The sequence below is a fragment of the Magnolia sinica genome, chromosome 3 (genome assembly GCF_029962835.1).
Source record: "Magnolia sinica isolate HGM2019 chromosome 3, MsV1, whole genome shotgun sequence".
Lineage (NCBI taxonomy): Eukaryota > Viridiplantae > Streptophyta > Magnoliopsida > Magnoliales > Magnoliaceae > Magnolia > Magnolia sinica.
Window position 1 is genome coordinate 93,197,775 of NC_080575.1, and position 15,512 is coordinate 93,213,286.

General features: G+C 39.5%; 1 protein-coding gene across 6 annotated transcripts; it reads left to right on the forward strand.

Moving 5' to 3' along the window:
- The first annotated feature begins 1,093 nt into the window (after positions 1-1,093).
- LOC131240255 (uncharacterized) lies at positions 1,094-9,340 on the forward strand. 6 transcript variants are annotated; one of them, XR_009168680.1, is made up of 6 exons: positions 1,647-1,738; positions 2,099-2,261; positions 3,375-4,356; positions 5,821-6,107; positions 8,846-9,200; positions 9,287-9,340. XR_009168680.1 is itself a non-coding variant. In XM_058238378.1 (3 exons), exons 1-3 carry the CDS (start codon positions 5,823-5,825, stop codon positions 8,893-8,895), a joined length of 231 nt encoding a protein of 76 aa, XP_058094361.1. In that variant the 5' UTR covers positions 5,516-5,822; the 3' UTR covers positions 8,896-9,278. The 6 variants fall into 6 exon arrangements, 1 of the variants encoding a protein (XP_058094361.1); XR_009168681.1 differs by lacking the exon at positions 9,287-9,340 and having other exon boundaries at positions 4,111-4,356; positions 8,846-9,278; XR_009168682.1 differs by lacking the exon at positions 9,287-9,340 and having other exon boundaries at positions 3,375-4,243; positions 8,846-9,277.
- Positions 9,341-15,512: the final 6,172 nt, after the last annotated feature.

Sequence of the window (15,512 nt, forward strand, 5' to 3'; positions counted from 1 at the left end):
GGATATAAAATGTTCAAATGGACCACACCACAGGTAACAGTTGAATTGAGCGTTTACTATTGAAATTTTATTGGGAGCCTCAGAAGTTTTGGATCAAGCTTACTTTTCTGTTTTCACTTCATCCATTTCCGTATGATCTTATGAACAGGTTAGATGACAAATAAACATCACTGTGGGGCCTAGCAAGGTTTCAACGTTGGAAATCATTATCCCCACCTATTTCCTGTGGTATGATCCACTTGATCATTGGATACGCTTCAAATTTTGGGTTCAATTCTTTAAATTAGATGTAAAAATGGATGGACAGCATGGATAGACTACATACATTCAAAGTGGGCCCACCTGAGTTTACTCAGTACGATAAGAGCGTACTGAGTAACTCCGTATGCAATCCAATTTCTGGACGCGGATTTCCTGCGGAAGCCTTCATGCGCTAGAATGCTAGGTGGTGTCCAATGTGATGTTTGTGAGATATCCACACCGTCCATCCGTTTGAGAGCTAATTTTAGGTCATTTGACAAAAAATGAGGTGGATCCAAAATTTTAGTGAACCATACGAGAGGGAAAACCGTGGAATGAGTTTCTTATCGTTGAAATCTTCCTAGGCTCCACCTTGACGTTTCCAAACCGTTTATAAGGCCATTACCACTGGGATGAAGCGAAAACACCAAAAACCTTGTCTGATATGAAACATTTCATCCCGTGCGGCCCACTTGAGCCAGCGCATGAACTTCCTGCGCAAGGCTTTCGCGGCTCCGCTGGAGATCTTCTTCGCCCGTTCTCCTCTCTCTGTCTCTCTCGTACCCACACACCAGATCCATCTCTCGGCCCTCTCCAAAACCCTCTCTCGCCCCTCCCCTCTTCCCTCTCCTCTCTCTCTCTCTCTCTCTCTCTCTCTCTCTCTCTCTCTCTCCACCCACGCTCTTGTTGCCGAAGCCCTACCCACTCTCTCCACCCACGCTCTTGTTGCCGAAGCCCTACCCACGCACGCCCTCTCTCTCTCTCTCTCTCTCTCTCTCTCTCTCTCTCTCTCTCTCTCTCTCTCAATCTCAATGACGATTTAGGGATTAGGGGATTTTAGGATTGTCCAAAATAGGAATTTGGGGATTTTAGGGTGGATTTGTCAATGCATATGGCTAGGAAGTGCTTATGAGCAGCACTCAACAAAATGCCCTGATGACTAGGATTGCTTGTGCAGTCGATTTTTGTTGTTGGTTCATATTTAAAGATCCTTCTGGTGTTGTTGTTGTTGTTGCAACCCAGGCCGAAAATGTAAAGATTCTTCTTTTGTAGGTCACAGATATCTGATGCGGCTATTGAGGAAGTCTGCAAGGTGGATAAAAAGTTCAGGAAAGGGGGTCATGTTTGAGTTCATGTTTTTGTCTTTAGGCATCTAGAAGGATTGGCAATGGATGTTTCCTGTATGTTTTATTTTTTATAATAATTAATTTTTCTATCACTTTCCATGTAGTATATAACCTTTTGATCTGCTCGGGGCAATTTTTTTTTTTTTTCTGTTTTTCCATCTATTTCATTATTTATTTATTTATAACTTGATTATTTCTTCATCTCTATCTTTAAAGTCTCTTTACCATATAGACCTTTACTGCTGTCTTGTAAAGCACACTGAACCCTCCATTCTCTGCAGGTAGAGCAGCACTTTTAAGGCACAGAGCATCCTAGTTGCATATGATCTATTGGACCACTTCTGTGAAATAAACCTTATATTTGGAGACAGGTATAATTCTATTGGACCACATTGCGGATTTTGACTTTGTAGTTTGTGAATTTTAATTGGTCGGCTTTAGTTTCATATAGACATTTAATTCGAGTAGCTAGTCTTCCCAGCTTTGTTAATATAGCAGTTAATAGATCCATTTAATTCATTTTGAAAGCTTGGAGAAAGAAATACTTGACTGATTTAATATGTATATGTGTGTGGATTGTTTTTGTTTTTATTTTTGTTTTGAACATTTCGTTAGCTTCTTTGTCTCTAGTTAGATTCTTTTTCTTTTTTTTTTTCTGTTCCCATAAAACTAGTTATCCCCTCCCTGATTTTCTTTTGAGTATGAATTTGAGAGATTTATTTGGCAAACAGAACATTTAAAGACCATAATTTCATCAAGGAATGCAAGTGGGACTCAAACAAATGAGATGGAGAAGGGGCCTAGCAGCACATGTGCTATCCTTGTATAGTTGTAGGAAAACAAGCAAAGGGCAGCTGGTTGTTGAACTAAAAATCACGCCGGCTTGCATATCAGGTAAGCGACAAGCTTACATTGAATGTCAATCAATAGTTATTTTCTTTGCAAACTTTTCATTTTTGTGCTACAAATGTGGTGCAACCAATGTAAGGGGAGTGTTTGCCATCCAGGAACACTTTTTGGGTATCATCCATTAATGTGGATCGATTCCGTTCCTCAACCAGCTATTCTGAGGCCACTAATTGAAGGGTTAGATTTTCTTCATCAGGAACTCTTTTTGGGTATCATCCATTGTGGGACCCTTTAGATTAATGGTATGGATTACGACAACATGCAATCAACTTGTATAGAAACTCGGGTGTGTGGACGTTATATGCATCCTTGGCAGAGGATCATATAATTCCTGTTGACATTAGATATGTTGGAGTCCTTGAGGAATTCTATTATGGTGAGTGAATGATTGAAGCAATATGCAGTTCCCTCATCACTATACACATGGAGAACATGTATGGTGATTGGGACTGTCTGGCGGGAGTGGGTTAGCAGAGTTGATGTGTAGGTGTGGATTAGCAGAGTTTGAGAGAGTATATAGATCTGAAGCTCCACTTTTTTAGCAAGAGAAAACTCAAAAATAATGGTATGGATCAATTGCAAAGGTACAACTTAGGCTACAACTCAAATAAATAGCTCTACTGGGCCCTGATGTTGTTTGTGCAGGCCATTCACTCCGTCCATGTGTTAGCTCATGTTAGGACTAGAGCTCAAAAATTAAGATGCTTCAAAAGCTCAAGTGGGCCACCTCATAGAAATGATGAGGATAGGCTCATCTCTCCATTAAATTTTCCTTGGGCCATTATGATATTTATATGCCATCTGACATGTCATAAGCTGTGGTTTGGTGGGCCTGATTTCTTTTGGTGGTCCAAAATTATGGTTGCCTCAAGAAGGTGTCAGTGACACCCCCTTCCTAACTTTTAGCTGTGGTGTGGCCCACTTTAGCTTTGAAAACAGAGATGGTCCTTAGAACATGCTCATTTTTTTCTTCATGTATGAGTGCACAAGATTGATATAGTGAAATCTGATATGGATCTGTCTGTGAACATAGCCATTTTTCTTCATGTATGAGTGCAGGAGAGTTCCACTAATATGCAGACTTATTTATCTTTGCAGGAATTGGTAGAAGGCTTCGACTAGGTGACTTCTAGATGTTGGATCCAATACTAGAGTAGTTAGAATTGACCTAAGAAAAGTTTTGTTGTTTCCCTTGCTGTTCATGAATGGCTTTACTACTGTGGATGCAGCATGGGCTAGAGATTGTCTATTTATCCATTTTGTTAGAAAATCCTTTTTGGTGATCCATGAGTACATGCCCAGCAATAGCTTAGATAAACACTTTGTCTTAAAGAGATTTTGAACTCTTTCACTGTCAGCTTTTCTAGTACTACATCTGAAAACCTTACCAACACTTGTCTTCAACAGCAATGGTAAGATGAAGATTCCAACATGCCCCCCAAAAACATGACAATATTCCAGTCTTATCTTATTCAAATGATGTTGGAACTGCATGATCTTGGACTTGTTAGGAAGCTAACTCAACAAGATTTCAAATGGGACATGATAAACTTGAATTTATAAAATTTCCTAAGAGTCTAAAAGCTGAATTATTCTGCTGATGGACCAGTGAGACGTGGGACCCATGTATTCCACATCATTGCCCTGTATCTTAAAATTCTGCCATTTATGATAACATGACCATATATTGGTTTTATCTTGTTCAAATGATTTAGGAATTGCATGATGTTGGGCTTGTTGTAAATCTAGGATTTTGAAGGGAAGACAAATTTACATATCATTCTAATTTCCATTGACCCTCGAATCAGATCTACCCTTTATATTATGGGAACAGAATATGACACATCACATAACATGAATGGAGTGATAGTGCGCTCGTGGCTCATGAATGGAGTGACTCCTGTTATTGGGCTGGTAGACAGGGCATCCTCTGCAAGCTAGATCTAGAGAAAGCTTACGACCATGAGGTGTGTCCACTTTCCCCTAATGTGACGAGCTGCGGGTGCCTTCTCTTTTTCGTTTGCCTTTGTCGTTGTATCAATCACCACTTGCCAGTATGGGGAGTTGGCAACATTTGGAGGTATGTTTCCATATATAAATAGCTTGGCCACTGCCCTCCCAAGCTTCTCAATTGCATTTTTTGTCCACATTTGTTTGATCTTTTTCTGTTTTATCATCTCCTTTCTAAATAAAATTGGATTACATGAGGGCCTCTTGGGCTTTATCACGTCATCATCCACATCTTCCACAGGAACACATCGTGATATATCTTGTCGACTAAAGGCACGCTGTAAACCACTACCACCACTACCACGGCCCCTCGCACTCACACTCCCAGTCCCACCACCTCCCCCTAAATCACATACAAACTCTTATCACCAAACATGTGTCGACGCTCTTCATCTTCTTAAGCGGTGCGCACACTCTTTCTCCTCATTAGTGCGACCTCTCAATCAGAATCATCATCGGACTTAACAATATCGTTCGGATTAATGCCCATATAGTCAAGTCTAGGACCGAACACCTTCTGTCAAGCCGCATCAAGAGCATCCTGTCTTCTTTTCTACACCACTTTCTTTTTGCTTCGACTTTTACAAATTTTGTTGCATCATTAACATTATTTATTTTGGCATACTAGGGCACCCCAAAACCTATCCCTTTTGATGTGCCAAATGCTACTTCACTTGCGTGATTCCTCTAGTTATTAATCGGTTATAGTAGTTGCGCTTCATGGTGTACTTACCTCTATCTACTTTCTCACAATACTGCCATCCAATATCATCACTTTCCCTTTGGCCAGCCCCTTACACCGTCTTCTAAAAAAATAAAAGTCACAAAATACAATCCCCAAACTACTCGGCAAAAGTACTACAAGTTACACACTTGCACTTTACATATTTGCAATACTTAAACAACCGTTACAAGTACAAATTCCAACTTACAACCCCAAGTCCCAACCTAAATGACCAATGGACAAGTTACACTTTACAATACAATCCTAGTCCTGCACAAGAAATTGAAAATACAAAAAAATAATAAATAATAAAAATAATAAAAAATTGGAGAAAGCATAAAAAGATCAGATCTATTGCATGTTATGTTGCATTCTACCATTATATGCATTTGCAACTATAAGACTTCGAAATCAGAAAAAAAAACAAGCTCTCTTGTTCTTTTTCTTTCTTTCTTTCTTTATTTATTATTTTTTATTTATTATTATTTTTTTTGTATTTTTCAAAAATCACAAAAAATTGCTGTGAAAATACCAAAGAAGAAGAAGAAGAAGGAAAAAGCATAAAAAGATCAGGTCTATTGCATGTCATATTGCATTTTACCATTTTATGCATTTGCAACTATAAGACTTCGAAATTGTAAAGGCTTTATATCTGTCATTTCATTCTTGTAATTGTAATTGAATTATTGCAATTCAATTCAACTGAGCATCTAAACACATCCAAAATTGTGTAAAGGTTTTACATCTGTTGCTGCCTTTTTTGGCCCGGCTCTAGGTGTCATTATCATATTGAAGGGTTCTGTTTTGTAGTTATGTCCGAGGACATGGCAAAGGATGGGTATGAAGACATAGTGAACGTTGACATCTCTTCAGTTGTCATTGATATGATGAGAAAGAAATATGAGTATCTCCTGCAGCTGAAATGTATCCTTGTCAAATGAAACTTTTCTTAACAATTTCAAAAGTTCTTAGTTCTTATATGTAACTAGAATGCCCTTTGTCTGCTTCAGATATCCTGCATCTTATAGACTTGCAAATTGATGTCAGAGATATGAGCTTCTTCCAGGATGAAACGTTTGATGGTGTCATCGATGAAGGTATTCACCAGTTCTTACTCATTGCAAATGCCAATGATTCGTCAAAACTAGAAAAGGTCCCCCACTAAATTGAGGTATTATACGATGGTTGGGTTTTCAATTTGTACAAATGGGGCCCTATTGTCCAGTTGTCTGAACCATTGATGCTATCGGTGTCACTGTGTATGGCCACGCACCAAAATGCCACCAGATTGAAAGATCCTAACCATCAAATGATTGGCCTTCTTTATGTTGAAGGTGAGCATCATCGTCAACATCATCTAAGTCTTATCCCAACTAACTGGGGTCAGCTGCATGAATCCTTTTTCGTCATCCATTCTTTGAAGGACCATAACTTTAGTTAGACCATAGTTCATTAAGACTTTTCTTACTATCTCCACCCACATCCTTCTGGACCTTCCCCTTGCACTTTTAAAGTCTACTTTCCCTTATCTTATGACCAAGGTGTCCCGTATCGGTATCGGTTGGCGTAACGGTGCTCTCCGAAACCGATACAGATACGGGGGCGTAACGGCGATACGGGGGCGTAACGGCCCGTAACGGCGCAATTTTTTTTTTTTTTGCCAAAAAAATATGAAAAAATATGGATTAAATCCAGAATATTCTAAGCATTCCAAATATGCATTCATTTATAAATTGGAACATGTTTATGGTGGTGTAACGGTCCACTCTTTGGTGAGAAGTTGTATCGGACTATCTGATTAATTTTTTAACCAGGTAACTTGAATTTGACTACAAAATTCATATATTTAATTTTTTAAATATGTAATTTATATACTTAACATCTTGATATCATTTCTCCCAATAGTTCTTTAAAAAAATAAAATTAAATTCAGGTAGATGGCGTTGCCAATTTGGGGCTGACTTGGAGGACCAATTTATTCTCCAAATCAGCCTCAAATTCATGCCATTTATTGTCATTATCCCACTTATAAATTGGTGGACATTTATTGGATAGTGAATCATAAAAATAAACATAAAAAATCAAAAGGCCCTATTTTAAAAAATAAAAGTTCACAAATTAACAATTAAAACTATTTAAATAATTTGATTTTGGCATTGTGAGTTAGCAATTGCAGTCCATAATTTAATTGTCAAATTTCAAGTTAATATGTCTCGTGTACAATTTTTTAAGGTTTGAATTAGGAGGGACTCGGATGTAAAGTGCAGCACACGTGTCAAAGTTTTTTGGGCCTCACCCGTGATGAATGTGTTATATCTACACCATTCATCCATTTTGCCAAATAATTTTAGGGCATGAGCCCAAAAATGAGGCACATCCAAAGCTCGGGTGGATTGCACCATAAGAAACAATAATAATTAAACGTTCACCATTAAAAATTTATTGAGGGCTAGAAAAGTTTTAGATCAAGCTGACATGGGTGTTTTCCCTTCATCCACGTCAATGTGACCCAATTAACAGGTTAGATTGAAAATAAACATTACAGTGGACTTTAGGAAATTTTTAATGGTGAGCATTCTATAACCACTATTTCCTATGGTGTGGTCCACCTGAGATTTGGATATTACTAATTTTTTGAATCCTGACTTAAAATGACGTTGCGAAATGGATGGACGATATGGATAAAATATATACATTATGGTGAGGCCCACTCGGGTCCGATATGATTGGATGGAAAATAAACGTTACGTGCGCCCTAAAAATTATTTAACCATGAAAATCATTATCCCTGCTGCTATTTTTGGTGTGGTCCAGATGATCTCTGGATATAATTCATTTTTTGGCTGGTGCTCTAAAATGATCTCTGAAAATAGGTGAACGGTGTAGATGTAATAAATACATCACCGTGGAGCCCATATAACTTTGATCTCCTTTGAACCGTTCATACAACTCGGAACTCGAGGAGTGTCAGTGCTCGTCTTTGCGTGACACGTACCGCAGTCAGCTGCGGCAAATAAAAAAAAAACGTAGAGAGAGGGAAACGAAAAGAAAAAAAGAGGGAAAGAAAGAAAAGAAAAAAAGAGGGAAACGGGAAAGAAGAGATTGAGAGAGACAGAGAGAGAGTGAGAGAGAGAGGAAGAAGGAGAAGAAGAACAGGAAGCAGCCGCAGCTGCTCGAGAAGAAGAAGAAGAAGAAGAAAGAGAAGAAGAAAAGAAAGGAAAAAAAAGGTAAGGTTTTTTTTTTTTTGTTTTTTGTTTTTTGTTTTTTTTTTTTTCAGGGCCCGTAACAGCCGTTACGGGTCTGTAACGGCCGTTATGGCCCGTAACGTCCCCGTAACGGCCGTTACGGTCACAGAATTCCATAACGGCCGTTTCGACCCCGTATCGCGTAACGGGTCCCACCGTTACCGTTACGTATCGGCCGTTACGGCCGATACGTAACCGATTTGGGATACCCTGCTTATGACATACTGGGCCTTTTTTGTTGAATTTTGAGCGATTGCTGTATATTATTTCATAACTGCCTATTTTGCTGGCAACCAATTGAAGGATTAGGTCTCTCCCTTTTGAGAGGCTTTTGATACATGGGCATCCACATTGTGGCTCTCATGGTGTCAATCGTTCGGATCACTGAGCCATGGGTTTTTTTTTTTTTTTTTTGAGAGATATCACTGAGACATGGATGCCACTTGTACAAACAGAAAAACTGAGCATAGTGTGCAAACTCTTGGCTTGAGCTCTGTATAATATTTCCACTAAATTAATATGCTACAAAGCTGTTGCTGTTCTGTTCCTTCTGCTCAATCTGCTCATGATCATGTTGATTTTCCTTGTAGGAACTCTTGATTCCTTGATGGTAAGACTTATACTTGGGATGTTGTCATGACGCCTCCAATTGACTTATAGGCATATTATAATTCAATCGTGTTATGCTTTTGGATTATAGTGTGGCACCAATGCTCCGATTGGTACTTGCCAAATGTTAGCAGAAGTGAGCAGGTTTAGGCTTCATCCACCTCAGGAGTCGAATCTGATTTGTAATTACTGATGTGTTGTAGGATTTCTCATCTGTGGTTATGTGGGAATTCTAGTTGTTCAGATTGATACTTGATTGTTACTGAAATTTCCATTACTAACAAGCATTTTCTTCTTCCATGTTGGCTTCTTAAACCTGGAGGGATCTATATGTTGGTACACACTTGTGCTGAAAATATTTCTTTTTAAAGGGCTGTGTTTAATTAATTTTCTGAGATAGCAGTGTCATTTTCTATTTACAGATGACCTATGGTGATCCAACAGTACGAATTCCTCATTTGAACCGGTCAGGATACAATTGGAAGATTATATTGTAAATCATACATGAGTTTCTTCTACAGAAAGATACGCTAGTCTTTTCTTGTCTTGGTAGCTAATGTTCATAGAGTTTTGCCTTTATTTCAGCGGATTTTTCTTGGCAACTCGTGTCACTCCTTTTAACCAATCTTCAACTTTTCTGTTTCCTCGTGATTTGGTTGGATTGAACATCTTGGTGTTTTAGGCTGTGTTTGGATGCCAAGCTTGATTGAATTGCATGCGTTTGTTCAATCAAAGAGGAAATATGCAAAATTTAAAGGAAATCTTTAGTATTCAAAATGATGAATCTGCCTTCAACTTGCGGTAACATTCTTCTCAAGTCCAACTTGAAAGTAATGCAACTGCAATTTGAGACCTTGTCCCTCTTATGTTATCGGATTTAGTCTTGCCACCTTGCTATGCAGACCCCCCAAATTAAGTGGGACAAGGCTATCATAATTATGATGATGATAAATCAATGCAATTGAACTCGTGTATCCAAAGCTATTCTTAAAATGGTGAATTGCACTCGAAAAAAAAAAAAGGTTTGTATCCAAAGCTATTTAATGTTGTGAGCAATTTTGTGAATAGGATTCTTATTAAATATTGTGAATTATTTTTTGAATAACTATCAGGTGTAAGATTCAAAAAAAAGAAAAAAAAGAAAAAAAAGAAAAACGAATCTGACGATTGTCTTGGCAGACCAAAACGGTGTCTTAACGACGGATCATACCCGTCGCCAATAATTTAATGACGATCTATTTTTAGCGACGGATTTTTTTATTTACAATGGACGGCTTTTATCCGTAAACAGCCATGGGCCAAGCGAGCGACGAAATCCGTCGTTTATTTCATTTTGCAACGGATCTGGTCCGTCGCAAATTTGCGATTTTGGCGTAGTTGCATCTTCTGAAATTTCACATTAGCATGGTATGTTGGGAATCAGTTTTGGAAATAGGAAATAGTCATGCCTAGCCAATTGGATGATAAGCTACCATGCAACAAGTTGATATGTTCCCTAATTAGGGTTTTAACATAGTAAATCCCTAATTAGGGTTTTAACATTGTAAATCCCTAATTAGGAATTCAACATATAAACATTTTACATCAAATTATAAAAGAGAGAGGAGTTCTAAGACAACAATCCGTGCAAGGGATTGAAAAGGCACTTTGTAGGCAATGTGCTAAGATGCACATGAGTGCGAAATAGGGGGCACTCATCAGGTGGGTCCCACCATGAACATGCACCGGCCCAAAAATTATGATTACTCATTCATCAGGAGGGACCACAAATGCACAAGAAAGCGGATGGATGGAAAATAATAATTACAAAAAGATGACCAATGGTCTACATTCTGTATACTTATTGTTCACATGAAAGGTGGACCATCTAGGTCTCTAGTTTAGGGAAAGTCCACCGTGATCATGACATGACGGTGACCCAAATATCGCATGTGCGCCAAAAATTCTCTTAGCATTGTTCATCAGGAAATGACCTCCAGAAACCATGAAATGAAACGCTGATTAAAAAGGAAAAGGGCAGCACAGAGAGAGTGCAAGAGATGATTGATATACCTCTAGAGATGAAGAGTGGTTGAGATTTGCGGAAGTGGATCCCATGTACAGGGCCATCGTGCTCGTCAAATCTGTCGATGAGGGTCCCCATCTTGTAATCCCAGAGTTGGATGACACCACTATGGAGGCTCACTAGGATCCATGGCCTCTTACTGTGGAAGCTCAGCCCCTTTACCCTATTACTCTGTCTCGAATTTCGTGAGCATTCTTCGTCTCTCTTGCTCTCTCAAACCCCTAACAAATTGCAAACTGCATCCAAACATCAAAAACCGATTATCCCATTTCACGAAAACTAGCGAATTCCAATTACGAATTGTAGAATGGGCCCCAGGGTTCTGATCTAGAGATCTGAGGACATGGATCTATAGAGATCAAGGGTCGAGATTCGAGGAGAGAGAGAGAGAGAGAGAGAGAGAGAGAGAGAGAGAGAGAGAGAGAGAGGGGCAGGTAGAAGGAGAGAGTCGAGGCTGGGATCGAAATGAGGTTGTAGGGTTTATATATATATATATATATATATATAGAGAGAGAGAGAGAGAGAGAGAGAGAGAGAGAGAGAGAGAGAGGTTTATCGGCGCCCTGTTTTACCTAGTGCTGGTGAAAGGTACACCCAAAGTGCTGGGTAAGTTCTTGTTTGTTGTAGTGATTGATGGATAGTTTAGAGGTTGTTACTCAATGGCATCGAGAGTTCTTTGATGTCGATCATCGACTGTCTTCGGTGTCTACCGATGCCATCAAAGGTACCATCGAAGGTGCATGCAAATTTGCGAAAGAGCACGATTTATTTCTTATTTTGGTTGTGGTAGTATATATATGGGGTGTAATCAGAATTAGGGAAGGAATTAGGGTTCTCTAAACATCTCTAAGGATTTGAGAGAGATTTTAAAGGGCTTGGGATTTTCTTCTTGGAGCTTTGATGGTAAAATTTTCATCTCTTGTAACCTTGTTTTCATAGTGCATTATCGGCTATGGCTTTGTACTGTAGTTTTTTCTTGAAAGAAATTTTCATGTAAATTTGAATTGCCTTCTTGTTGAGCTTGTTTGTACGATTGTGATTTTCTTGTTTGATTGCTCTCAGTACGTGCTTCCAAGAGTCCCCAACATAAGGTTCATCCAAAAGATGTCCCATTAATTAAATGGTCCTAATCCATTGCTAGAGCGCAACAATTGATAATCTCTTAATATCATATACTAAACATAATGGACACACTTTAAATCTGTCCTGCCTTTGAGTCTTCCTTGAAAGTATTCAAAGTACTAAGAAAGACTCGTAGGCATTAGTTGAAAACTCAGTGAGTCAACTAGAGACTTAATATAATTTCTACACAAAACTTGCCTAAACTTAGGTAACTTAGCCCAATTTAACAATGACTGGGCCGATCCACCGAGTCATGAGAACTCAGGTCGCACTACAAAAAATATAGCCATTAGGGGCGTTTTTATCACAGGCGGCCACAACAAACCGCCACTGTAGATGAAATGAGGGGCGTTTTTACGTGGCTGCCCGTGTACAAAACGGGCCATCGCCGTTGATTTCAAATTTTATTTTTTTATTTTTTTAAAAAAAAAAAACCCAAAAGCCCCTATCCCCGAATCCAAAACGCGCGCCCTTTCCCCAAATGTCCAAAATGCGCACCTATCCCCAAATCCATCGCGCCTTCTTCTCCCACCTCTTTTGTACTAGAACCCTCTCCCCTCTTGTCTCCTCCCTTGCAATAACCTATCGAAAGTCTCTCTCTCTCTCTCCATCCCTCTCATTCCTACAGCACACGCATCCCATCTCTCTCTCTCTCTCTCTCTCTCTCTCTCTCTCTCTCTCTGTGGTCGTGCAACTATCTTCCTTGTGGCTATGCAACCATCACCCGTCTGGTGAAAATCCACTAGTGAAACAGAGGGTTTCTTCCCCATATCACAGAGGGTTTCTCCCCAAAATCCAGATCTATGGCTCAATGACAGATCCTTGTGTGTCTTGTACCACAGAGGTGAGATTTCTTTCTTGATTCTTATGAAGGGAATAAAAAATGGCAGGTATCAACCTTAGCAGGCGTAAAAAATGCACGGCCACGGTCATCTGAATTTGATCCTGGTGTGAAGGACATTAAAGAGTAGGTGAGAAGAAAAGGGTTCTATAAAACCCATTGAATGGAGTCATCGACCATGGTCGCATCTACTCATAGCGATGAAAGAATGACAAGGCTTTCAATAGGGGACACCATCCGGAGGCTATTGTCGCTGGTATTGAAGACCGGTAGTGGTCGACTACTTTCTTTTCTTTTTTTGAGGTTTTATGCCAACATTAATGGCAGCCCATGCCCCTGCTGCAATGACGACCAATATCGAAGAAGAAGAGAGGAGAGGCTTTGGGTTGCAGCTAAACGAAAATGGCATAAAAAAGCATGACCACAGTCATCTGAATCTAATCCTAGTGTAATAGATGACCATTACTATATGGTCGAGGAAGAAAACCCATTACAACTATAGCAGGTATCAACCCTATTTTTATTTTTTGTTTATAGGAGAGCTTTGATGGTGATTGATGCTTTTCTTGCTAGGCAAGATGTGTTTGAGCTTTAAGCTCAATGATAGAGATGTCATTTTTCAACATTGAGGTCTCAGGTTCAAAACCAACTTACCTATCAAAATAATAATAATAATATTTATTATTATAGAAATTATCAATGGAAAGAATAATCTCAAACTGCTGAATGTTAAGATGCCATTTTTCAACATTGAGGTCCTTCAATATGATCAACAACAAGGTAGGGTGCATGCTTGCAAATATCTTTGACCTTTCTTCAGGAGTTTCTTCTTTCTTTCTTTCTTTTTTCTCTTTCTTTCTTTCTTTTTTTTTTTTTTTCTTTTTTTTTTTCTTTTCTTTTCTTTTCTTCTTCTTCTTTTTTTTTTTTTTTTTTTTTTTTCATTCTTTTAAAGATCTACTGAATTTTTCTTCAGCAAATAATTCTTGCAATTATTGGTTAAACAATCATTTATATGTATTTTGTATGCTTGGAAGTTATCCAAAAAGAAGTGGATTGGATGCACTCTGTGCAAATCACAACCATTATATGAAACTGAAATTTGCTTAATGTTGTTCCTTTCTCTGTCCCAAACAATCTAGGATATGAGAAGGCTTGTTGATTGGAACCAGTCAAAGGGTAGGTGTTAATGCAGATTGTCATGCCCCAAACTCGGAAAACGGGCTCACAAAATTCCCGATCGCCGAATCCGTTGCCGACAGCCTCCGTAGTACCCCATTCTCAGCTCCGAGCGCCCATACGCCAGATTCCGATCCTAGGATCCTATTAGGAGGATTTTGAGTATGACTTCTTTTTTTTTTTGTAATGGAGCATAACTACAAGCATAACCAAGTCACAAAACAACATTACCACATATCCACTATATCAAAAACTTTAAGTACAATGTGTATGAAAGAGAAATATAATATAATGAAAGTAACAGAAACTCCAGAAGCTCGGTTGCACGCTCAAAGCTCAACGCTGCTACAACCTAACGCCACCTGCACGCATCTATCGTGCATAAGCTTATAAAAAGCTTAGAGGGTGGTGAAAGTGTGTGTAAGGCGAGTGTCAAGTGTACAATATCAGAGTAATGTGGAAATACGCGGTAAGTCCATGAATGCTATCAACTATACCAAAGCTATGTGATGCAAGGCATGAATGCTATCGGCCATACCAAGGCCATGCGATGCGAGGCCTATTTAGCCAACTGTCATATGCGAGATACAAAGCAAGCGTGCCAATACTCATCAAGTACACATATCAGTACAGTTCCTCTCTGTATATCACCAGGGTCTAATACACCTCACACTGACTGCCTCCTCCCTAGCTGCACAGTCAAGCAAGTGGAAGAGACTACACTATCCGCCTGACCAGTAGTCTGCCAATACCTACCCGGCGGATAAGGCCACACCCCCTTCCAACCGACCATGACACAGTGGGAGATGCGGCCTACTGGTATTCGGCACTCGGGCGCTCATGTATCCACTCGATTTAGACGTTGGAGCATCTCCTGGTATCAAAAAGGTTCTGGGATTTTCACCGAAGGACATCCTAAGTGCCCACAATGCTAGAGCCAATATTTCTGGTATCCCATACGACCATCCACGATGTGCCTGTGGAGGCCACCGCCCTGATGTCGCTAGGGCATGCAGTGAATCACGACACACAATACGAAATGCATGAGTCACACCGTCAGTCATGTAGCAATCTTGCGCGTGCCACGCGCTCATGTGGGGCACTCCATCTTATAAGGAGTCCCGTAAATGTCTCAGCCCAACGGCTTATGCTATGATCAAACATTCCTCATATCAAGCATACATATGATGCGTATGGGCATGGATCGTAGAGATATACTAAGCATGTTACAAAGTGGTGAACCATCAACAAGTATGGGCCTATCAATGGGCCCTAAGAAGAGTTACAACGCAGACATTTAACCAACATTGTACTTACAATGTGGACGTCAAACCAACATTGTTCCCAAGGCATGGCCTGCCATAAAATATCATTACATAAACTGTAGGGAATCACACATTGCAATGGACCTACATACATCTCATTAGGCCTCGACCCATAGGCC